Here is a 27,478-nt window from a genome sequence, read left to right on the forward strand (position 1 = left end):
TCTTTATTTTTAAAGGAGATTCTAAATACTAATTTTTACATCTGTAAACTTTTAAAGTTTTGAGATATAGATACACTCATTTTAAAAATTAACCCCCCTTTTCACCCCCTTAGCGACGGAATATCCAAAAATCCTCCCTTAGCAAGCACCTACATTGTAATATAAACCTGTCCTCAAAATTTCATTTCATTATGTCGAGTAGTTTTGGCTCAGCGATGATGAATCAGTCAGTCAGTCAGTACATGTTCTTTTGTATATATAGATAAGAGTTTTGTCTCTACATTGCTCAGAATTTAAAAAGGATGGTATACCTGTATCAGTCGTGTCCAGAGTAACAAGGAAATGCACTTTGTAATTTTCCGTAATTTCTGTCTGTCTGTTTCTGTTTGTATGTATTTATGTACACGCATCACGAGAAAACGGCTGAAGAGAACTGAATGAAAATCGGCATTCAAAGTCGAGAAATAAGTCGCTGAAATCTAGGATTTAAATAATTTTATTCACGCTGAGTGAAATGGTAGTTTAGGGGAAGGCCTAAAATTGAATTCTCAAATATTTATGTTACTAGTGGTCTATCTTATTGTAAATTGGTACGCAAGCTGTAATCTAGCCCATAAATAATTTTATTCATGCTGAGTGAAATGGTAGTTTAAGGGAAGGCCTAAAATTTAATTCTCAGATATTTGTTATTAGTGGTCGTACCGATAAATCCTACATAACTGAAGTTACACAGTATTAAATTTCCGATCAGTTTGTCTTACACATTGTTATTGTGCCGGTTATCATCACAGAGATATTCATGAATTTGTGGTTTTGTTCCCAAGTCCATATCAGCACCGAGTCACGAGAAAATGGGTAAACAGAATTTAATGAAAATCCGTATGTAAAGTTGGAGAATAAGGAACCACAATAACTTTCTAAGACACCCTAATATCGCAGAGTCAAAAGAAAACTAAATGTGAAAGCCTACAATATAGAAAGCTCATAAAATTGATCAACAATAACATTACATTGACCATTGTTTGTTGTGATATGATTTCTCTTCTGTTGCCACTCATCTCCGGTAGATAGGATTACTGCTGTGTGCTGAGTATTTTTTAAATTTGCCTTATTTTGCACTGACACAGATAGGTCTTATGGTGACGATGGGATAGGAAAGGGCTAGGAGTGTGAAGGAAGCGGCCTTGGCTTTAATTAATTTGCCTTGTGTGAAAATGGGGAACCACGGAATACCATCTTCAGGGCTGCCGACAGTGGGGTTCAAACCCACTATCTCCCTGATACCAGCTCACACCTGCACACCCCTAACCGCACGGCCAACTCGCCTGGTCGTGCCGAGTGTAACAGCCTGCCTGGATATTGGCGGGATGTAGCTGGAGAGTTAGATAACTTTCTTCTTTAGTGTGCCACTTCTCTGGTTCATACATTTTCTGATACTACTGGTACGTAACACATGGGTTCATCATAGCATTCAAGCTATTCAATACCTCCTCTGAGGCACTGATTGGAATGAGCAGTGTGCATATTTAACGGAATAATGGCAGTGGAGTGTTTACGGCTGTCTCCGGCGTGGTCATTCCAGCTCCGGAACTTTGGACTATTAGATCGGCACTGTAGTACTGTTCATCAAATGTGAGAAAATGTGCGGTTTTTCATTTGATCGAGTACTTTATATGATAAAATTGCTTTTAATTGCTACTTTCCTATCAATGTTTTTGGAATGACGTATGTTGACATCAGTTATGAAAACCACAAAGTCAGTCTTTCTGAGAATCCCGTAGCGAACCATGGGTACAACAGCTAGTATAAAAATAAGGATCCAGAGACACTTACCAAAAGGGGAAATGAATACAGTAGAAGAAGAATGGAAAATTTTTAAAGATGCTTTCGTGGGTAAAGCTAAAGACCTATGTGAAGTAACAGGATCGACCATGAAAGAAAGACACCTTGGTGGAATGACAGTCAGATTGGCTATAAAAGAGAGAAAATGGGCAAGAAAGATGCTAGACAAAGAAAAACAAAGAGATGCACAAGATCCAGGTGGCCAAGAAATGACTAAACTACAGGAACTCTACAGGGCAAAAAAACGTACAGCTAAAAGGATAGTAAGAGAAGAGAGAGAGAGAGGAAAAAATGGAATTTGTGGAAAAGTAGGAAGATGACAGCAGAGGAAACAAGAAACTTCTTTACAGAGTAATTAAAACAAGCAAAATAACCTAAAAGGCATCAAGGTAATAGAGCAGAACAATGGATCAGTAGTAAGAGACGAAGATGGAATCGGGAGAGAATTCAAGACCTTCTTTGACAAGCTCCTTAGTAGAGAGGCATCAAATATAATTCAAAACAGAGAATAATCTGGAAAAAGTGAAGAGCCCAGTAAAAATATGGAGCCACCAATAACATGGCTGGAGATAGAGAAGAGCCTAAGTATGAAGAAAGGGAAAGCTTCAGGAAGTGTGGACATGTTGAGAGCAGGAGGAACCCCAGCAATCCAATGGCTATATAGACTCCTAAATGTAGTATGGCAGCAAAATACCATCCCAGAAGACTGGAAGAAAAGTATAATATTGTACCTGTGTTCAAGAAAGGCAGCAGACCGAAATGTACCAACTACCATGGCATCACTCTACTCTCTTCATGGACTACAATTTCTGGAAAAAATTAAAGAGTATTACGAGAAATTGTAGAACCACTTTTGGAAGAGAAACTATATGACTTTAGGCCTGGAAGATCAACAACAGATCTTATATTTGCTCTCAGGATGCTAATGGAAAAACATTGGGGAAAAAGAGAAGCCTTTATATCTCCTGTTCCTTGACATCGAAAAGGCGTATGAAAGCATATCAAGGGAGCTTATTTGGGGGTGCCTGAGAAAGCTCGAAGTTCGAGACAGTCTAATTTCAAAAGTTAAGGTGCTTTACGAGAAACCCAGAAGCTGTGTACAAGTCGGTTCTGGACTATCAGACTGGTTTGAGACCAAAAGGGGAGTACAAGGTAGTGCTTTGTTGCCCCTATTATTTATCATTGTAATGGATACCATATTAAAAGTGCTAAAAGAAAAGGGGCAACAAGACTTAAAAGCATTTGCATTTGCAGATGATGTAGTAATTTGAGGTAACTCAAGAGAAAGATGTGGAAGAGAGACTGCATGGGTGGGGTCAGGAGTTTGAGAGATATGGATTGAACATCAACAACGCTAAAACGGTGGTGTTGATGTTACAGAAGGGTGACAATCAGCCAGAAATCATGCTAAATGGCACTAAGCTGGACAGTGTCACAGAATTAAAGTACTTGGGTAGTATAATGTCCAAGGATAACTTAGCTAAATATGAAGTAAACAGTCAAATCAGCAAAGCAATACATTTTTACCTCCAAGTAAGACGGCTACTATGGGATAAACAAGTACCACTCAAAACCAAGATGACACTGTATAAATCATACTACACTCCTATCCTCACAAACAGCCTGGAAACCGCTACATTAACAAGAAAGGACAACTCGAAACTCCAAGCAGCAGAAATGAAGTTCCTACGCACATTGATCCAGAAGACCAGGAAGGATAAAATCAGGAATGAAAAAGTCAGAAGATATAGGACTAGAAGACTCCTTACTCCAGAAGATCCAAAAGGCAAGACTGAAGTGGTTTGGTCATGTGAAAAGAATGAGTGCCAATAGGTCTGAAAGAAAGGAGTATGAAAGAGAAATAAGGGGAAAGAGACCAGTGGGCAGACCTACAGAAAAATGGACAGACTAGTGAAGAAGGATGTAGAGGAGAGGGGTCAGGATTGGGAGCGGATTGTGAACGAAGAATGGTTCATGGACCGAACAAAATGGAAGGGGTTCGTATACCACAGCTGGGAAACTGGAGTTGGTCAACTATGATGATGATGATGATGATGATGATGAACTGCGCATGTCAACCATGCCATCCTATGTGGCTGTGAAGCTGCCTTGGTAGTACCAGCTCGGTATCAAGCATGTGACGTGGTGCCACCTACTTCTTTGTTTAATAAACTACAAGCACTGAGGAATGTGTTCCAGTACACTGCTAACATTTGCAGTATGTAGAAGCAGATATGTAAGCACTAGAACTTAATGCCATACATTGCTCGTCCTCAGTATTAATATACAAGTAGGATTCGAGGTAAGTTGCTAGTCTTCAAAGTCTTAGCAAGAAAGAGCATATTTTGAAACAATACTATGTAATGTTTGTTAGTGAAAGGAGTTTCGCATGTTCTTTGTCACAAAAATTGTTAACAAACTCTTGTTGATTAGTGTATGCAAGCAGAGTGCTATTACTCACAGCCAAAGTGCTGTACTGTTGTAATTTTATCCCTATTTGAATTTTGTTGCTAAATTCCAGTTTTCTGTATTATCATTAAACAGTTTAGGTATGTTTTTCTCTCATAAGAGACAGAATTAATTTTGGAAAACTTAAGCTTGAGTTCAATTGTTGCAGAGGCGCGAAACCAATAACAATGGGTAGGGTACGCTGTCAAGCACTGCAGGGTTTATTGCAGTCATAAAACCTGCATTTCTTAACAGCTCAACTTACATGAAGACAAATTCAAAAACGAGGGGAAAATAATCTACACTGGAGTATACTCAATAAAATATATTTCCGTTTTTACGTTCAATCTAACCCAAATGCATAAAAAGTGGGGTTTAGTGTACATTTATTTATTATTCGCTAATCGAGCACCTAGGGAACACGACAAGTTTCATTGTGCACTCTGGCGTTGACTCGGTTTTCGAATTATGCAAGAGGTTTTCATGAGCTCGCTGTGTCTAGCACGGCATTCATCCAGTCACTTTGCACCAGTTGTCCACTTTGCATCCCAGAAAGTCCCAAAAGTCAGGCTGCTTGTTCTGAAAAGGTCTCATTTGTGCACATCATCTGTCATCTGGTGGTAGGCTCATTTCTTGGATTGTCTTGCATTGTGGTTGTTGTTGTTGTTGTTGTTGTTGTTGTTCCAGTTGTATAAAAATAATTCTGCACACTCAAATAATGTAGCAGTTACAACGGCAGCTGGCAAGTGTTAAACCCCAATTCTCTGTCTGCAACTGGCAGCTTTCTTCAACATTCACATTTTCCATATTAAAAAATAGAGCAACATTAATTTTTAACCAAATGTAGATGAAAGTTGATCATATTTTCACTACAACTAATCCTTATGAGATGGTAAAATTACACCTGAGAATGTGGCAGAGAAGCTGGATTGGATGTGGCGGAAGTAATGGAGCAGGAAAAGTGGAAGGGCAGAAAGGAGTGGAGGAGGCTTGTTAACTATGCCTGGGCGACCGGAATGGGATGATGATGATGTGTGGCAGTTTGGGTCACATAGCTGTCGGCTTGAATTCGGGCGATAGTGGGGCTGAACCCCACTGTCGGCAGCCCTGAAGATGATTTTCTGTGTTGCCATTGATGCTTTCACGGCCCGTACTTATAGACATGATACTGTATAGGCTCTTGGGCTTATGCCGTGTCAAGAAAATAAGGTGAAATACTTTACGTTTCGCAGAGAAGTGTGTCTGCATCATCGGAAGAAATCTCGACTGTCCACGAGAAAGGCTTCTTAAACAATGACACTTTGAAATTTGGACGTTATAATAGAAGTGGAAATGGTACATTAATTCACCACCAGATGGCTCCCAGGACGTGGCACAGCACTATCATTTGAAGCGTAAGCGGACCAAACCATCAGAATCAGTCTAAGAGGGTCACATAACATGTGTACGTAACACATGACTTCGACAGGTGTATGACATTGACACAAGCCTGGAATTAAACATCTGGTGATGAGGAACGTACGAATTTGGAAAACACCGAGGTGAAATAACAGTAGTGAAGGGACAGGAAACGAAACTACCTATGTAAATTCTTAATGGCTGGCAACCCGGTATTACTTAAAGCCAGTGTCCCTGTTGAAATTCTTTCTCGAGGACAGTCAAGAGCACAGTTCTCTGTGAAACATAAATAATTTCACCTTATTTTCTTGACACAGCGAAAGCTCAAAAGCCTATATAGTATCATGATTTTCTGTGGTTTCTCATTTTCACACCAGGCCATGGTGACTTCTTTTCCAGTCCTATCCCTTCTCTATCCCATTGTTGCCATAACACCTGTCTGTGCCAATACAATGTTTAATAAAAAGTAAATTAAATATCTAGTACACCTTTTCCCATAAACTCATACTTAAATTAGTTTGTAGTAATGAGCCCCATATTTGTAAAAGCTTCAAGTTTCACTAAACTGAGTTGAGGAACTTTGACAGACAAACAGACCCAAATGCTTTCAGATAATTAGTATTTTACAGAGGAATATCTTAACAGTTTGAAATTGTATCGTAATTAATATACTGGCAGTCAATTTCTATAATTTTATGATTCACATCACTCCGGCATGTGATGTGTGATGTTGGTACACAGAAAAAAAATGTATATTCATGTGGGAAGTGATTACATGTGCAAATTTTAGCATTGAATTTTGTAAGTTGTGTGAAAAATCTATTTTGAGTAATCTTCACTTTAAAAAAATAAGGTCATTATCTGTGATAAAACAGTTTTTCAGTAAATACATTTTCAGCTTTCAGATTATGCTATGTATCTAAACCACTACATCAGGACTATGTTTTGTACGTCTTTCTTTTCAGTGGCTCTACTGGAAAACCAAAGGGTGTTCTACACAGTACTGCTGGATATCTATTATATGCTGCCACAACCTTCAAGTACGTGTTTGACTATCACAGAGGTGATGTGTACTGGTGTACTGCTGACGTGGGTTGGATTACTGGACATACTTACGTTGTATATGGACCATTAGCTAACGGTGCAACATCTGTGATGGTAAGCTATATATCATTGGAATACCATATAAACTTGAATACCACCTGCCACCGAATAAGACCTGCACCCTTATTTTGAAAGAAAATTTAAAAAAAAAAAGTGAAGTCAAAATTATGTACAATCTTTACTAACACACATCAGATGATTAGAAAATACAAATAAAAGTAAACAAATATTTCCAGAATGATATCAGAGTTCATTCATCATAATCATCATCAGTACCAACTTTGGAACTTTCATCACCATCACCTTCCCACATAATGTTGTCATCGCTGCCATCCATACCATTAGAAATGCTACATTTCCTGAAGCTCTTCCATATGAGGTCTCCAGGGATATGATTCCATGCCGTCAAAATCCACGAGCACAGCAGCTGAACTTCTGGACACTGAATGCAACCAGTTGGCGTCGGTGTGCGATTATCAGCCGCCATCCATTCTGTATAGAGCTGTTTCAAGACTGCTTTGAATGGACGGTTCATGCAGACATCCAGCGGCTGTAGCAAAGATGTCATCCCGTCCGGAATGAGTGCTAGGTTGGTTTTCCCATCCTTAATATGTTTCTTCACAGCGTCTGTTGTGTGGCTGCGGTAACTGTCGAGAACAAGCAAGCTCTTTTGTCCCAATAATGCACAAGGGCGACGTTGCTAGACACACTTTACCCAGTCTTCCATAAGTGAACTGTCCATCCAGCCGGAGTTCTGAGATCTGACGATAACACTAGCAGGTAGATATTCAGGAAGAGTCTTTCGCTTGAGAACAATGTATGGTGGCAATTTGGTTCCATTGGCAAGAATACACAACATTACCATACACCTTGTTTTTCATTACCACCTGTTCTGATGGTAACACTTTTTGCACCATTAACATTCACGGTCCTGTCCACTGGCATTTCAAAGTAGACTGGCGTATGATCTGCATTGCCAATTTAGGAAAGCAAATATGCATTTTCCTGCCACAACCAAATTATGTGACACTGAAACGACAATAACTTCTCATTGTAGGCACCAGGAAGACACAGTGAAATTGAGGTATGCCTTCGTACGCTCAACCCATTTCTTTTATGATAATTACAAACCCATCCTCGGCTTGCCTTAAACCCTTCCGATGAAAGTTCCTTTGCGATCTCTAATGCTTTTAGCTGACAAATTTCTGTTGAGATATCCCAATTCCCGCCTTTTTGTCACATTTATAAAGATTTTTTTCAATTTCTCAAAACTGGACACTCAGTCCGCCGAAAGCTCGGCAATCATCACTACATGTTGAATGAAAAATGAAGGCCTACAACCTGTTTTTCAGTCTTTGACCGGGTCAGGGATGTAATGAATGAACCATATATAGGCCATTAGTACGATGAGATCGCCACTCCCAAAGTGATATATTAATGACTGATAGATGCTATGAAAGGAGAATGGAGTGTGTTGCTAGATGAAAGATGACAGGGAAAACCGGAGTACCCAGAGAAAAACCTGTCTCGCCTCCGCTTTGTCCAGCACAAATCTCACAAGGAGTGACTGGGATTTGAACCACGGTATCCAGCGGTGAGAGGTCGGCGCGTTGCCGCCTGAGCCTTGGAGGCTCTCACCACTACATGTTAATAGCACATTTTTCTTCTTTCTCCAATCGTGAATACACGACTTGTAAATATATTATTTCCAATAATTTTGGCTTCCCGAACTACTTCCAGTTTCTCACTCGCAGTAAAAGATCACAAACGCTTTGTGGAATTCATGTTGATAGTCCGAGAACGTGCGTGAGACTGACGCAAAGCACGGAAATAACGTATACTGAGAGCGGAGAGAGCATTGTTGCCAAGCCGCACCGGCGGTGATGCCCGATTTACGTGCATTCGGAAAGATAAATTTCCAAAAATTTTAAATAACACCCACACCCAATTTTGGAAGTGTTTTTTTTTTTGTTTGTTTTTAACAGTGCGGGTGGTATTCGAGTATACGGTATATATTTAAAGTTAAGAACTTCATATTTGGGTTCCGTATTGAAGCAGAATTCACATCAAAGAAAAGTACAATAAGTTCCACCTTTTCAATACATTATATTATGTGACAGTTTTACGTTACAGTTAAACCTTCACATTTTTATACACTCGGGACCGGTTTCGACAGTGTCCCTGTCATCATCAGCCAAGAACAATTAATCGAGGACATTAAACCTTACAATATTTCAGGTATGATATAACAGTGAATATAAAATTATACATTATCTATCTACAAAAAGGTGTGAACATGTCCAGGTAAAAAATCACGATTAAGAAAAATCATGTCCTGTAGGGTGTACATTTATAAAAATTTCTAATTAAAATAACGTGTTAAAAATCTGCTGTTATATTATAGCTATAGCAGAGTATGTTTATAGGTGTAAATCTATGAAATTTTGGCACTCAAGACATATAGCTATGTTTGACAAGTTAAAGGTGTTCAAACATTTAGTTAAATGGTGTTCCACTTAAAATATGTGATGCAGTTCAGCTGAGGTTGTAGTAAATATGTTTGTAGGCTTGATTTTAGTATTTTTAACACTCGAGACATATAGCCATGTGTGACAAGTTAAAAGTTGATAAAACATTTAGTTAATGATGTTCCACTTAAAATATATGGTAAAGTTCAGCTGAGGCTACAACTTGGACTTGAGGAGCAGATGATTATGTAAAATATCAATATAAGTAGAAATGAACAATTTAAATGGGTCACTGCTTGTTGATGTAGATGATCAGCAAGTCCTATTAAACAAATATACATGTCGACATGTGGTTGTATATCATCTTGTTGAGAAGTAACAAAAGTCCTGGCTGAAATGGTGCTTGTAGATCTTATATTGTAGGTTGTGATTATATAAATTGATTCTGCTTCAATACGGAACCCAAATATGAAGTTCTTAACTTTAAATAATGTAGCCAACCAGGCAAAAACTAAAGCTCATTATTATATGAACTTAAGAATCAAAATAGGAAAATTAATCAAAGACATAGACTTCTTAAAGAAATGTATCGCCTACGATCTGACTCCAAACTTTCTAAAAAATAACAATAAGAAACATGTTTTACCACATCAATATAAAGTTAACCGTAAGACTAACAAATTATGGCTCAAAAATGAATTGAAATTTCTACATAAGAAAAAATCACTCTTAAACAACCGATTGTATGAAACCCACCTCGAAGTTGCCATGTTGTTATCAGACTCACAATGGAACATTTTCCAAGAGAAAATTTACAGTAAACTATCTACTTTGCTTGTCCAAAAACAGTCCACATTAGATAACAAATTTCAAACCCTCCTCAACAGATCTTCCATAACCAACAAACCATCTAATAACCTGATCAACCCAAACACTGCCAGTCACCCTATAGCTGACTTTCACTCTCCTTTCATCAATTTATCTAATACAACATTCGATGATGAAGAGATCACTATTTTGTCAAAAGGCCCTAAACACAACTGGCCTAATTATAACCCATTAAATGTTGCGAAAACACTAATAGTAGAAACGGAAACAGCGATAAAGAAGATGCCTCATGATATACAAGATGAACTCAGACACGAAGTCAACAAACAACTTAAGAAAACCTTTACATCACCTACCCAAAGCATGACCAAATCTCAACTCGAAGATAGAAATAAAATCATTCAACTTAAAAATAAAATTAAAGATACTAATACTATCGTCACGAAAGCAGATAAAGGCAACACCACTGTTATTATGAATCAAACAGAATATGTATCCAAAACCAAAATGTTTTTCACAGACAGCACTTTTACAATAATTAACAAAGATCCTACACAAACCATTCAACGGCAATTAAAACAGACGCTTAAAAACACATCATTTCTTTTAACCGACAGTGAAAAAAGCAAATTAATTAAAATGAACCCAGGACTTCCCACCGTTAAAGCACAACCAAAAATACATAAACCTAATGTCCCGATACGTCCTATAGTAAACTATAGACCGAGCCCATTGTACAAAGTAGCACAATTCACCCAACAATTTCTTAAAAGACACTACACCTTTAAGTCTAGAAAATCTATCAAGAATACACTACAACTTATCAAACAACTGGATGGCTTTACACTTCAACCATACCATTCTTTACATTCGTTTGATATCACTAATATGTACACTAGTATTAAACCAGAAAAACTTCTTAAAATTATCCCTCAAAATTTGCATAACCATAGTCAACTTAGTCAACTTGAGATCACTGACTTTATGTCTATCTTGAAACTTTTAATCAATAACAACTACTTCACCTTCGATAAAATAATTTACAAGCAAGACGGCCTAGCCATGGGATCCCCAGCCTCCGGCATTTTAGCAGAAATATACTTAGATTTTTTAGAACATACAAAAATTGACAATAACACAACATTTAGCAATATACATCTTTGGTCCAGGTACATCGACGATGTATTTATTATTATGGACCAACGCACTACAGACGCAGCTACCACCTTAACGCACCTTAACACTATTGATACAGACATAAAATTTACACTGGAATCCGAAGCCAATAATACTATTAATTTTCTTGATCTCACCATCACCAGACTTCTATCTTCCTTCAAATATAATGTCTACAGAAAACCTACACATACTGCCACTACAATACAAGAAGACTCTATTCACCCCCTAAGCCATAAACGGGCCACTTACAATAGCTTAGTACATCGAGCATTTAATGTCCCAATGTCGAAATCAGACCTTAACAAAGAATTAAATACCATACGCAATATCGCAACTCATAATGGATACAACAAGAATTTTATAGAAAATATAATCAGCAAATTCAGACATCGCCCAAAATCGAACCTAATTAAAGAAGCTACTAAATCGAAATCTTTTTCAACCTTTACCTACAACTGTAATATTTACAAAATTACAAATATATTTAAGAAACAGAAGACTAACATCTCCTTCAAAACTAATAACAGAAATCTAGATATCCTATACAATTCTAACTCAATCAATACCTCTAACCTTTCTGACAAATCAGGCGTCTACAGATTCCACTGTAACGACTGTCTCAGCACCTACCTTGGACAGACCGGTAGATCGTTCAAAATTAGATATACTGAACACGTAAATGCGATAAAATACAGAAAATTTTCCGCAATAGGCCAACATATACATGATTATAAACATAAATTTTATGGTATGAATAACGACATAGACATCATTGAAATAATAAATAAAGGCCCCATACTCGATTTCACCGAACAATTCTACATCTCACTCGATCAATACAATAACCCAAATTTTAACCTTAACGATCTCTCCGAAAAACCTACAATACTTTTTGACACTTTTATCAAAATAATGAACACTCTTAAAATACCAAAAAACCGATCCATCTTCAAAACAATACACAACACGCTTACATATTTCCCCTACCATCGCACGCGCCCACCTGATCACAGTCCCGCCTCTACCGCGTTGCCTCCTTCCCCTAACTCAGTAACTCCGCCCCTCTCTGCTCCCTTCTAGGCCTCGTCTCTCTTCAGCCTGTCAGTTCCACTACGTTCCGTCTACCATCAACTTGGCACCTGAGGTGAGTTTCTCATTCACCAATACTTCGCGAAATTTAACTCCCTTTCGTTTCTTAAATACGGTAACTTTATATCGCGTTTTATTTATTTCTTATAGGTTCCGACTTGGATCAGGATCCCTTCTAATCAATTTATATAATCACAACCTACAATATAAGATCTACAAGCACCATTTCAGCCAGGACTTTTGTTACTTCTCAACAAGATGATATACAACCACATGTCGACATGTATATTTGTTTAATAGGACTTGCTGATCATCTACATCAACAAGCAGTGACCCATTTAAATTGTTCATTTCTACTTATATTGATATTTTACATAATCATCTGCTCCTCAAGTCCAAGTTGTAGCCTCAGCTGAACTTTACCATATATTTTAAGTGGAACATCATTAACTAAATGTTTTATCAACTTTTAACTTGTCACACATGGCTATATATCTCGAGTGTTAAAAATACTAAAATCAAGCCTACAAACATATTTACTACAACCTCAGCTGAACTGCATCACATATTTTAAGTGGAACACCATTTAACTAAATGTTTGAACACCTTTAACTTGTCAAACATAGCTATATGTCTTGAGTGCCAAAATTTCATAGATTTACACCTATAAACATACTCTGCTATAGCTATAATATAACAGCAGATTTTTAACACGTTATTTTAATTAGAAATTTTTATAAATGTACACCCTACAGGACATGATTTTTCTTAATCGTGATTTTTTACCTGGACATGTTCACACCTTTTTGTAGATAGATAATGTATAATTTTATATTCACTGTTATATCATACCTGAAATATTGTAAGGTTTAATGTCCTCGATTAATTGTTCTTGGCTGATGATGACAGGGACACTGTCGAAACCGGTCCCGAGTGTATAAAAATGTGAAGGTTTAACTGTAACGTAAAACTGTCACATAATATAATGTATTGAAAAGGTGGAACTTATTGTACTTTTCTTTGATGTGTATACGGTATATTGCAATGTAGAAACTTTCAGAATACTATTTATCTTAAAATTATACTATGACCGAGCAAATTGGCCATGTGCAGCTGTGAGCTTGCATCCTGGAGATAGTGGATTTGAACCCAACTGTCGGCAATCCTGAACATGGCTTTCTATGGTTTCCCAGTTTCACATCAGACAAATGCTGGGCCTGCGCCTTAACCTTTAAATGCACAGCATTGCATATGTGTAAAAGAAAATTTACTTGCCTGTTATGTCTTCTCCAGGAATTTTCAAGTGTGTGTATACTTCTACCTTGCAGACAAACTCGCTGGGGGTCGCTAGTGTATCACAAAATGAACAATCTTTTATTTTATGACTTTTCTTGCTAATCATCTGGAGTGAAGTGTAAACTTTAAACAGCTAAGGTAAAGCAATTAAAATGTTTATCTCAAACAATTCATGAGCAAGGACATCCCTAAGACTGAAATATGGCAGTAGCAATAGTAATCTTACAGTGTTGCATATACCGGTACATAAAACATACCGGGCAAGTTGGCCGTGCAGTTAGGGGGCATGCAGCTGCGAGCTTATATGAGAGATACTGGCTTTAAGCCCCACTGTCATCAGTCCTGAAGATGGTTTTCTGTGGTTTCCCATTTTCACACCAGGCAAGTGCCGGGGCTGTACTTTAATTAAGGCCATGGCTGCTTCCTTCCCACTCCTTCGCCCTTCCTATCCCAATGGCGCCATAAGCCCTATCTGTGTCGATGCGACGTAAAACAAATTGTAAAAAAAAAAAAGTCAATACTTAACATTTTGATTGATCCAAAAGAATATTTTGACAAATAATTTTTTAAAAATTGTTCTGATAAGAATGAATGAAAAACCACAATACTGTATTTGAAAGAAGTAATAAATTGCGCATTTAAGATCATGGCCACTACCTTCTCACTCCTAGTCCTTTCTTGTCCCATCGTCACCATAAGACCTATGTGTCTGTGTGATGTAAAACAAATAAAAATATATATATTATGATTGTTGTTTTTGTTGTTGTCAAAAATGATAGTATTCCTTGGCTTGCCAAGTTTAAAGCTTCTGAAGAACCCATCTGATGGCCTGCTCAGCACTTTTAATGATCCCCATCTTTTTCACCAAAGTATAAATGAGTAAAGATCTGTTCTGCCCTTACGCATGCCATCAGGATTCTTTTACATGATGTTCATAATGCTGGAACTGATATATTAAGATGTAGATTGAAGAAATGGTTTATGTTTCACTGTCATTTGTTCTTGTTTTGGTAATGAAGTTTACCATGAAAGGTTGTACAGTCATCATCAAGAGTGGGAGATGTGGACAAAACAACAGGATGAAAGTGTTTCTAACTTCTGGACTGTACTGCCACAGAACTTGTATGTTGTTAAATGTTTATGGCCAAGCTGAGAGGCTTAGATGGTTGAGGCGCTGGCCTTCTAACCCCAACTTGGCAGGTTCGATCCTGGCTCAGTCCGGTGGTATTTGAAGGTGCTCAAATACATCAGCCTCGTGTCGGTAGATTTACTGGCACGTAAAATAACTCCTGCGGCACCTGAGCATCTCCAAAAATCATAAAAAGTAGTTATTGGGGCATAAATCAAATATTATTATTATTATTATTATTATTATTATTATTATCATTATTATTATTATTATTTGTTGGGGGCCATCTAAGACCTCATTAAGCCTTGTTACATTTGGCAGTTTGTCTTGCTTTCTTTTGAGCCCAGAATTCCCTCATTCTCTGTGAGTGGGTCAGCTTACGTTCCTCTGTCCAGGTGGTACCTTGTCTTCTTTTCGGTTGCTTGTCTCAGTTTATCCCATTCGTCAGTATCATTTTGCGGAAGAGATCTCTAGTGAAGGCGTCTTTGGGTTTTATATGCAGCATTTGGAGGTCTTCCTTGGTGTTCATAAACGAGGGCAGTGTGATTTTGAGATTGGAGTCAAAAAGTGAAAGATCTGTTTAGTCAGCCTGTTTCCATCCATTTGTTTGAGATGACCGTAATATTGTGCCTGTCTCTTATGGATTGTTTCTGTAATTTTCTCTATGTTACTGTACACTTCTTTGTTGGACTTTTTATTATGGGTTCCATTCTTGTAATTGGATCCCATGATACTTCTGATAGTTTTGCACTCTTTTATTTCTCCAGTTCTTCAAGGAGGCCTTTATTAGCATTTATTATTATTAAGTTTATGAACCATTGTACTACTTCAAGATTAAGAAAAATTGTAATGGTGTTGTGATGAATAGCCAATCTTAGAGGAGAACTGAACTAAAAATATAACAACATCCAATAACATTGTAATTAATAGAGGAGAAAGTTAGAAGAATGGAAGAAACTGAACTTTTTACGATAGATTGGGCTTAACATAGCCTCTCACTGTGTGTGGCATCACATTGCCTGGACTGGAATGTGGCAGTGCAGCTGTGTAAGCAAACAAGAGGCCATGATCCACGCACTGCAAGGCCAACACTCGGAGCACAGTCTCTTGTAAGTACATTTAGTTTGTATTTATTAAAATTAAACAACATACCGGTAGTTAAAATTACAGAGGAACCACCACAGAAACACGCAATACTTATGGGGTTGGCATGAGGAAGGGCGTCGGTCGTAAAACGGGGCCAAATCCACATGTGCGGCTCAGTTTGCACTCGCGACCCCACAGGTGTGGGAAAAGCAGTGGAAGAAGTTAATGTTGCAGAGAAACACTCATTAAATACAGCCAGGCTGAGTAGCTCAGGGGCAGAGCACTGGTATTGACATTGACGATTAGACAATTGTGTTTAAGCGTAAGACATAAAGTTTTAGTTGTTACATGATCAGTAAAATATTGTAAGACTTGTCGCTCATGCCTGTAAAGCATATTTTAACTCAATAGAATATGTTCATGATCTTATTAAACCTTGAGTAAATGTTATTTGGCTGATGATGCTCACTAAAAGGAGCAAAACATGTATCATGTTAACAATTTAATAAGAATATAATTCCATATTAGCTTATAATGTATTGAATAGGGGCCTATAATAAAATTATAATAATTTTGTATTAAAAGTAGATCTTCAATATGGGCAAGAAACTAAATTTATAGCCTGCAATGTTCCAAGTAACTGAAGAATCATTTGTCCTGAGTGATATCTGACAGTGTATTATGTTCCTGGGAATTCTTTCTCATCCATGCCATACCAGTACTTTTTATTTATTCAGTACTAGGAGTATCATGGTCATAAGAATGAAATTTCTAAACTTTTTTTCCCAGGAGCCGACATTGCTTACATGTTGATTAACTTAACCATAATAGGTATTTGATTTGATCCTGTACTCACTTGTACACTCTATTAAGAAACTATTTAAAATGGTATTTGTTTGGTCCACCTTATCAGTACACTTCTTAAAACTGAAAATTATTTATTCATACATGTACATTCCCTTCCTTCATCTTGCTCAAGAAAATTACAGTACTTTGAATCAAGTTTAAATGAAAGAAGTACAGACGAGAACCAATTGTATAAACTAGTGTTTAATCATTTAAGGAGGGGGGAAAAAAATATCAAACTTGTAGATCTTAAATTTATTTAGGTATTATCATTAAACATCATCAAAATTTTAAAATTTTATGTAATGATAAATTTCATATTATTTCACTAATGTTTGTTTATTCATTGATACGGTGAATTATCATATAATACATCTCAAAAATTTTGGATTTATACAAAAGATAGTGTTATATTGCTTTTATTCTTTGATTGGACTCCACTGATGAAGGGAATGTACTTTGTTCCTGAAACATGTCTGAATAAATTATTTTCAATTGCTTATATGTTCAAGAATCAAAATTAACTCATCTTTTAGAAGTTGACTATCTCCCTCACAAGTGCCTGAAGTCTACCATAAATGATTGAACAGTGAATGTTTTCCATTCTTGCAGAAGAGAACTTTTACCACAGCTGTTGTTGATTTTCTTCATGAAAGATTTTGCTACATCCAAACATCTAGTTTATAAATTGTTTTCATGAGAGATCAGATTCCTGTATGGTGATCTGGCAAAAATAACTTTCTGGGTAACTTTTTAACCATTGAGTTCAGATGATTTTGCAAGCCAAGCCGCTCTTTCTAAATCTCCGAACACTTTTTCCGTTTGACCAAGAATTTTTATCTGTTTTCAGATTCATGATAAATTAACTTGCATACTTTGCCAAGAAACCTGATGAATCAAACTGTCAGTCACCTAGCATACAGTACACAAATTATCTTCCTTATCTTATCTTACACTACGCACACTCCTGTAACTAATAATAATTTTGTGAATCCATCACATGTTATGATCTAGGCCATTACTTGTACCGCACGCACAGTACAAGTAATGGTGAAACGAACCATATTCTATTTCAGTGTTCCCTATATGACAATCCGCGTAGGAAATTTATTAGTAATCTCATGAGACTCAAGCAGGTTTTTCCAAAAAGTGTTTCTTGTTTGCTAAGTAATCCATCAGTAGAGATCATCAATGTAATAAATACGTTTTTGAATGAAGCAAATATTGTGTTATAAATTTTTATGTAGTGTATGGCGGATCGTATTCATACGCTCCTGGTTCCATTGGGGTGATTCATCATATTTGTGGAGTATTTCTTGAGTGTGCTATAGTGAAATATAGTCGTGTGTGTATCTTACAAAGAAGTGTTTTCATCGAAGGAAGTCTTCAGTTTGTCCCAGTGTTATTCAGCAAGTAAGGATTCAGAGTGATATAGTGGAATACAGTGGTGTATCCCCCTTTCTAATGTACAAATAGTTTTTTCATGGATTGAAGTCTTCAGTTTGTCCCAGTGTTATTCAGCAAGTAAGGGATTATAGACTGGGTGAAATGTCTTCGACAAAGCCCAAAAGCATCACTAACAACAACAACAAAATTAACATGTTCTTAGGATTTCGTTAAGAGTGATCTTTGCTTTGATGTGGCTGATGATGACCCCTAGATGGGTCGAAACTAGTTCCATCTAACTTTAAAATATTATGAATATATTTTGTATTGAGTAGGTGGAAACCTTTATTGTGTTGTTTACTCATGTTATCATACGATGTCGCATTGTTGTCTGGTGTATGCCAAGTTCAGCTGAGCATTTACGTTTTGATTTAACAGGTGACTGTTCCACAGATATCTGCACATTTATACACTTCTCCCTTCTTGTTACTGGTCTTCTGCTTCACGCTCGGTCATTCACACTCTGTTTCAACTGCACGCTATTCCCATCATAATAATGCAGTGAAACTCCAAACCTTTCGTACAAGCGATTCATAATGTCTGCCATTGTCATACCCGTATTGGATCTCTTGTGCATCCACCCTGCAGCGATCATGTTTACTGCAGATGGATGATTTAACTCGAACTGATGCATTCAATGTTTTTCTGCATTGTTAAGATAGTTGTGCATTATTATGAAACAAAGATGGTAAAATGGTAATGCAACTTATGGCCCACTCTGTGTATTAAAGAGGAATATGAGGTAATATTTTGTTACAAAATCAGTTACAAAGAACAAAGTACAAAAGTTTGACACAGAATCTTCCGTACAAGATTCTGCTCATTTTTTGTATTGGGAAAGGTATTACTGAGAGACTTTCTTAGCTCTAGTGGTACCAGATTGAAACTTGGTTCTGAACTTACTTTTCTTTCTTAAATTTGCTTATACAGTAGTTCTACATAACTTCTGTCATATGAAAAAAGTTCATTACTATCTTTGGTTTTCCTCTTTTCACAATTTCACTCACATGTTGCAGTATTGAAAGAGTGAGATTACTGTATTCTCTGCCTTTGAATATCAGCTATACTTTCCATTATATTGTATTTCAAGATGTACTGTACAGTTACTGTGTTACAAGATGATTTACTTTTATGAATTTCTTTTCTCAGTTTGAAGGTACTCCATTTTATCCTGAAAATGACCGGTTCTGGAAAATAGTCGACAAGTACCGAGTTAACCAGTTCTACACAGCACCTACTGCCATTAGAGCTCTAATGAAGTTTGGAGATGAACCTGTTAAAAAGTAAGTAGACTTACTTACTCAGTACAGTCATAATCATCAATGTCCCACTCCAGTCACCCGGGTGTAGTTAACAAGCCTCCTCCACTCCTTTCTGTCCTTCCACTTTCCGTGCTCCATTACTTCCCGCCACATCCAGTCCAGCTTCTCTAATGTCCTTCCAAATCTGATCCATCCGCCTTCTTCTCAGACTTCCAACTTGTCTCTTCCCCTTAACTTCTCTTTCCAATTCTTAAAAATTTCATTTCTACTGCTTGATTCTTACTATCTTGTCTCTTATTAGTTAACAGCGTTTCTAGTCCGTATGTTACAATTGGTATGAAATACTCTTTATATAATGTTAATTTCATTCTCTTGGGTACTTTGTCATCCTATAAAAGCTCTCTGACTTGATGATAAAAAAAATGTTGTACCTTTACTTAGTCTGTTATTATTTTCAGGGTTGATTTCATTACTTCCATTAATAATGCTACCCAGATATGTAAACTGTTCTACATTCTCTAACCGTTCTCCATCTACGGTCACTTGGCTTCTCTTTTCCACAGTGCTTGACTACAGTTTTCTTTTTACAAGTTACCATTCCAAACTCCTTCAGATTTTCATTCCAAATGTCCAGTCTCATTTGTACTTCCTTTTCTCCCTTTCCCCAAATCACCACATCATCTACAAATGCCAACACATTCACTTCATCACTACTGATACTCTGTTTTACACGTTTCATGATTTCATCCATCAATATAATAAACAATAATGGTGACAGTGCACTTCTCTGCTTGAGATCTTTTTTTGTATAAAATGTTTCAGAGTTACCACTCCCCACTTGTACACTGCTTTTACTGTCATGGTACAACATTTTAATCTTGTTAATTAATGATTTTGGTACATTCCATATCAGTAGGCATTCCCATACATGTTTTCTCTTAACTGTAACATAAACTTTTTCCAAATCCAAAGGTACGAAGATGATTTCTTTGTTCCTTTCCAGATGTTCTTCCATTATCGTTCGCACTGTAAATATAGAGTCTATTGTTGATCTATTCGGTCTAAAGCCATATTGTTCTTCAACCAACTGTGTTTCTATTACATCCCTCAGTCTTTTGTCTGACTTTCTCCATTATTTTTAACCATGTGATAATAGGGTTATACCTCTATAATTTTCACATTTCTTCCTATTTCCTTCTTTGAACAATGGTACAATGCTTCCTTGTTGCCAATCTTCAGGTATTCTTTCATCCTTCCATATGGCATTGAGGGCTCGGTATAGCCACTGTAGTCCAATGCTTCCTGCTGCCTTAACACATTGCAGACCAGATGCCCTTCACCCCATGCACTGCCCTGTTCCTGGCCACTTTCTAACTACCTCCAAACTGGAGTGCATGCATTCAAATAAACTGTCTGAACTTCACTAGCTTTTGAAGGACTACTGTGTTTTTTTTCTTTTGGCCTTCCTGAATAGTTGTTAAAATGCAGGTAGGTAAGTATTCGTTGAAATCTATTTCAGCTCATAGTTTTCAGAAATATGGGATTTTCTATTAGGGGATCGGTTGGCCAGTAATCTTTCAGACATGATTTCTTCACTTTTTTAAAAAAATTCCCTGCTAGTGACTTCAGGTATCCTTTCATCCTTCCATATGGCATTGAGGGCTCGGTATAGCCACTGTAGTCCAATGCTAGTCCATGTTAGTGTTCTAGGGGATACCTTATGCGAATGTGAATTCTGCTCATAGTATAAGTTTGTCTGCTCAGCTACATACTGAAAAATATTCTCACCAAAGATAAGTCCTGCTACTTGTCCTACATTTTCAGATTCATTAGGCCATACCTTTAGACCAGCAGCACCTTCAAAATCTTCTAGCGTAGGTTCACTGTTGTCCATAACCCAGTTGTCAGAAAACACTACAGTATTTAGAATATTTAGAATATTTATACCCGTAACACAATAATCAGACTTGTTCTGCACCACACGAGTTCCATTACATGTTATGAGTCTCATTGTGATAGCCGTATTGGAGTACAGAATGTAAAAAGTTTCAAATAAATTTATTAAAAACCACCAATCCAATACTTTAAACTTAAAGATTGTAAAGTATTGGATTGGTGGTTTTTAATAAATTTATTTGACACTTTTTATATGAGTTCCATACCTTGAAGATAAGGCTATATCCTCGTCATCACTTGAAACATTTCCATTAGAAGATATTTCTTCATCAAACTCTAAATATTCAGCATCACTTGGACATTCAGAGCGTGTATCAGCACATAATTAACAAATAATTTCATCCCTGTCTAAACATGTGCGATCCCTGGGCGCTGCCATCTTGCATGGCTCTTCAAACTTACTAAACATGTTGTCAGAAAATGCAAAGAAAATCTATGATATGAAGAATAATCGAAAAGAAATGAGACTATCGATTGTGTAGAAACGTACATAAGAGTTATATCACCCTTGACCTCAAAATAGTCCTGGTATATCTCAAAAGATAACACTAAACTTCAGTCTATTGCTAAAACGAGATAACTCGGGACCGGCACGCAACGCTCGGCCAGGGAAACAAGAGTTCTCTCAGGACTGGTCCGCATTGTGTTAATCATATCAGCATTGAATTCGTCTTTTCCACTTGCTTTACCTTTGGTCATTGCTTTCACTGCCCTTTCAAGTTCCAACCATGTTATCGGGTTCTCTTATTTTTCTCCATCTATTATTTCAATTTTCTTATCTCCTTCTTCCTCTGAGCAGTCATCCTCATTATAACGTTTTTCAAAATACTTTGCCATCACCTTGTGAAGACCCTTTTCGTCATGTACTATCGATCCATCTTCTCTCTCTAATGCCTTGATTTTTTTCTTGATTTATTCTCTTCAGTTTTATTACTCTGTATAATAGTTTCTGATTTCCTCGACTATCTTGTCACCAAGATTTATTTCCATCTTATTCTAAAATCACTGGATGATTTATCTTTGTTTTGGGAATGGGTAATTTAAGTCTGTTTTAAACATCCATATTCATAACCAGTTGTTGACCAGGTTCAAACCCCACTGTCGAAAGCCCTGAAGATTGTTTTCAATGGTTTCCCATTTTCACACCATGCAAGTGCTGGGGCTGTACCTTAATTAAGGTCACAGATTCTTCTCTCCCACTCCTAACTCCATTCTGACCCACTATCACCGTAAGACCTATCTTAGTCAGCGAGATGTAAAAATGGTTCCAAAAAGAAGTTGTTGTAATGTGACTCTAAAACTTTTCAGTATGTTGAAAACACTCATATATAACACATGTAACAATGTACAGATATACCTGTAAAAAAGACATCCACACAAAAGAATGAAGTTGTTGATTATAATTGAAAATGTTGTCACTGTAAACTGTACAACTAATTGGCTCCCATGCATTCCTAATCAGTAGTTAGGATAGATTATATATGTAACTAGCTGTTGTACCGGTCATTGATAAGGCAGTTACGTGGCATGTGCAAGATTACATTTTAATCAACCCTTTATTATTTTATATATACTGAAAATTTTGAAATATCCTGAAATTGGTTTAATATCCTCACGTTCTGAGTTACGCTGTTGAGAATAGGCTGTTTAAACTATTGTAGATACATTAAAATACTGGGCAACATTTTAAGTACTGAGCTAGATAGCTGCAGTCACTTAAGTATCCAGCATTTATTAGTTAAGTGGTTCGAACCCCACTGTCCGCAGCCCTGAAGATGGTTTTCCGTGGTTTCCCATTTTCATGCTGGGCAAATGTTGAGGCTGTGCATTAATTAAGGCCATGGCCAGTTCCTTCCCACTCCTAGCCCTTTCCTATCCCATCATCTCAATAAGACATCCTATGTCGGTGTGATGTGAAGCAACTTGTAAAAAAACAAAACAAAAATGAAAACAAAGAAACGTATTTTTTTAAACAAAAATCCTCATTTAAAAAGTATACCATAGATGATAAAGGTAGCAAGTAGGGACCCTCTTCGGAGGCAGCCCTACCCAGGAAGTGGCGCCCCTGCTTATGTTAGTTCCAGAGCACACTGACCCAGTCTGTAACATCTGGTATGGGTCTAAGCTCAGGGTTACAAGTGAAGACCTCAACGGCATCTACGGCGGAGAAGATGGACTTTGGTACAGTGGAGATGATGGAAGGGGGAAACCTGTAGCGTCTGTACTGCAGAGGAGTGGCTATGAAAGGTGCCTCTATGTCAGGGGCGGCCTAATTTTGAACCTGGCAGTAGGTATAAAATGTCTTTGGGTGTGGCGAGCCCATCGTAACAGTGGCCTATATGGATAAAGCAGATGTGGTGCCTCGGAAAAGTTTAGGGCTTTCCCTGCTAAAAGCGATGCGCAGATCTTCAGGTGCTGGGGGAACTGTGAGAAGTGGGCAATCAACACCAAACTACATCAAGATTGCGACAGTAAATGTCCAGACACTGACGGGAAAGACAGAGGAGCTGGTTGACTTCATGAAAAAATAAGATATAGCCATACTTGGACTGTGCGAGACCAAGAAGAGGGGTACAGAAGAGATTCCTCTGAAAGGAGGATACGGACTGTATTACAGTGGAGGACCTGAGGCAAAAAATGGAGTGTCCATCATACTTAGAAAAGAAATCAAAAAACATATAGAATATACAAAATGAATCAGTGATAGGATGATGGTGATGACTCCAGTTTGAAAATGGCGTGAAAGATCTATTTCAATTGTATGCCCCACAAACATGTTGTATAGGTGAACATCTAGAACACTTTTTAGAGGAAGTGGAGAGACAAAAGATAAGGAAGTGCTATTGATGGGAGATGTAAATGCACAAGTTGAAATGGAAAGACAAGAAAAGGAAGATGTAGGGCCCTTTGGATATGGAAATATAAATCCAGAAGGTGAGTTGCTGGTGGATTTTTGCATAAGGAACCAAATGATTGTTGGAAACACCTGGTTTTGGAAGAACGGTCAGAAGATTACAAGATATGGTTGGAGGGACAAATGAACAAAGACCATGATTGCTTATATAATCATAGAGAAAGAACACTTGAAGAACCTTTTAGATGTTACAGGCATGCCTGAAGAAGAAGATCATAGAGTTGCGATAGGAAAATTGATAGTGGGAAAGATTGAAAAAAAAAAACCATTAAGAAGAGAGAGGAAGGAATTAAAGTATGGAAGTTGAAGGAGAAAAGCATACATGAAGAATTTCTAAGGGAAATAATACCTTTGGTATCAAAGATGGAGATGGGGAATGTTGAAGACGAATGGAAAAGATTTAAGGAAGCACTGGTTGGATGTGCAGAAAAGGTATGTGGTAGAACATCAGGAAATGTGAAAGACAAAGAAACACACTAGTGAAATGATAGGGTAAAGAGTAAAGTGAAGGAAAAGAAAATGGCAAGGAAAACATCTAAGACCGAAGAACGTAGACAATATGTGGAGGCAAAGAATTTGACTAAGAAAGTAGTGGAGGAAGAAAAGAGGAAAAGCTGGGCCTTATTCACACAGAAATTGAGAGATGAAATGCAGGGCAGCAAGAAATTACTGTATGGTATTTTAGGAAACAAAAAGAGAGATCAAGTAAACATCAGATTTGTGAAGGACGAAGGCGGCATAATATTAAAAAAGCCAGAAGAAATAAGAAATAGATGGAGAGAGTATTTCCAGAAGTTGCTGAACATGAGAACTAATGATGGTCATTCAATGGATGGCCAGGAAAGGCAATTAGTTGACGAAGAAATGGATAAAGAAATTACAATGAATAATATTGAAATGGCAGTAAGAAGGATGAAGAATGGATAAACTGCTGGAATAGGTGAAATTTCAGTGGAGATGATAAAGGCAGCTGAAGTTGTAGGCCTGCAGTGGACATATCAAGTTCTCAGGATTGTCTGGGAGAATGAGGGCTCTGAGGATTGGCAAAAAGGAATAATCGTCCCAATTTTCAAGAAAGGCAATAAGAAAGTATTGAAGAACTACAGGGGTATTACTCTGCTATCCCATGTTGTGAAAATAATGGAGAGGATACTGAAAAGTAGGATAAGACTGAAGGTTGAAAATCACATACAGGAAAATCAGTTTGGTTTCAGAAGTGAAGGTCAACAATAGAGCCCATTTTCATTATGAGACAACTAATGGAAAAGCAATGGGAGTATGGGAATGACACGGTGATGACATTCATTGACACTGAACAGGTATGTGGCAGTGTCGCCAGGACTAAAGTTTGGGACAGTCTGGTGCAAATGGACAGGGATTAATAAAAATGATCATGGCAGTGTACGAGGAATGCTGTAGTTGCATGCAAACACAAGTTAGCAGGACAAGTTGGTTCAAAATCACTAATGGGCTGAGACAGGGAAGTGTTCTATCGCCAATCCTGTTTACAGTAGTAATGAATGATGATATGAAAACAGCAAAAGCAGCATATGGAGGAAGAGAAATGAACATCATGTTATTTGCAGATGATATTGTGATTTGGGGAGAAAAGGACATGAATGTTCAAGAACAGTTGGAGGTGATGAATGGGAAGATCGAAGAATGTGGATTGAAAATAAGTGTAGAAGAGTAGTGTTATGACTAGAGGGGAGAAAGAAGGGAAAGGTCAGAATGACGGAATAGAGAAGAGCCGACTAAGATGGTTTGGGCACATAAAGCGAATGAGTGATGAAAGAATGTCCCAAAAGGTGATGGAAATGCAAATGCAAGGAAGGAGAGGTCGTAGATGACCATGATTGAGATGGAAGGACACAATCCAATGCAGTATTATAGAAAGAAACCTGGACTGGGACACAGTGTTTGAGGAGGAGTGGTGGAAATGCTGAAGAAAGTAGAGAGGAACTATATTTGCCCCTACCCAGCTATGGCTGGATAAAGGGAAGTGATGATGATGACTGTAGATGTTTATAATGTCATAAAATCTGATGAGGTGGTTTCTGTGACATTCTGTATAACCAAAAGAAAGGATGTTATAATGCTTTATCGTTTCAAAAAGTGTCAAAAGTGTTGAAATATCAATCTTGTGAATGAAGTACCAGACTAGCAGATATCTGTTTATCACAGAAGTATTCAATATTTTCTAGTAATACTGATAACTTGAAAGACACAATGAAGACAATGTTGGCAATAGTTTCACCATTGACATAGTACGTCATGGTCCATCACGTCTTCAACCAACTAATCGTCAGTGTTCAAGATGAGGTCGTGGTGGAAGAGGACTCTGAACCAGATTCGAGGATTGTGCTCTTCCACTTTGATGGAGATTTCGCCAAAGTGATTGCACTTCAGCATCTGATCTGTTCGGAGTGAAGTGCACGTCTTCTTGAGTAGCAAACTACCACTGCGCATTTTCTTCACATCCTCAAGTTTGCCGTATAAACCTTCGATGTGATGACTGAAAAGAATGGTTCTAACCAGCTTGCCCATTGGTTATGGTAGCAACCAGGAACCTAAGGAATCTGAAATCCATACTTTCAAGCTGCACTTGTTCCCAGGGGTTACCCGACTAAGGAAATCAAAGACTTGGGTGTGGACCACCCTTGGCAGGCTTGAGGCATTTTGAAGTCATGTCCAAAAACATTCTCCCCAAATGCCACCCACTCCAATCAGGGGCCTCTGTAGCCCAACTGAACATCTGAGGTTAGACCCACTCAGTCATAGCAAATATTCCCCGGGGTCTGATGTTGGACGATGCCTCATACGAGCTGACTGAGGCAATGAGCACCAGGACTTCCTTCCTCAAATCAGCCACAATAACATGTACCCCATAACATATACAGAGTGATAAGAATAAATTAAGAAATACAAATAAATTGATGATGATGATGATTATGATGATGATCTCTGGCATTCGGCTGTGTGGAGATGTGTATACTGCAGAATACATGGTGCTCCCACCCGACGGGTTGGGGATACCATCTGAACTTACGAGCATAGTTGCACACTTAGGAGGCCCTTCCCCAAGCAGCACGCACATCAAAGTTTGATTGGTCTACAACAGCCCTCGAGAAAAAGAAGTCTGGTGACGCCGCTTTAGCAATTTGGTTACAGCCTGGTCTATTGGCTG

At 37.7% G+C, this 27,478-nt stretch overlaps 1 protein-coding gene across 1 annotated transcript in view; it reads left to right on the plus strand.

Moving 5' to 3' along the window:
- AcCoAS (acetyl coenzyme A synthase) overlaps positions 1–27,478 on the plus strand; it is a 194,773-nt gene that overhangs the window by 134,120 nt on the left and 33,175 nt on the right. The window contains exons 6-7 of the mRNA XM_067145012.2: positions 6,654–6,846; positions 19,309–19,442. Coding sequence (XP_067001113.1) covers positions 6,654–6,846; positions 19,309–19,442 — 327 coding nt within the window. The remainder of the gene's footprint in view (positions 1–6,653; positions 6,847–19,308; positions 19,443–27,478) is intronic.

This window comes from Anabrus simplex, chromosome 4 (genome assembly GCF_040414725.1).
Source record: "Anabrus simplex isolate iqAnaSimp1 chromosome 4, ASM4041472v1, whole genome shotgun sequence".
NCBI classification, from domain to species: Eukaryota; Metazoa; Arthropoda; class Insecta; order Orthoptera; family Tettigoniidae; genus Anabrus; species Anabrus simplex.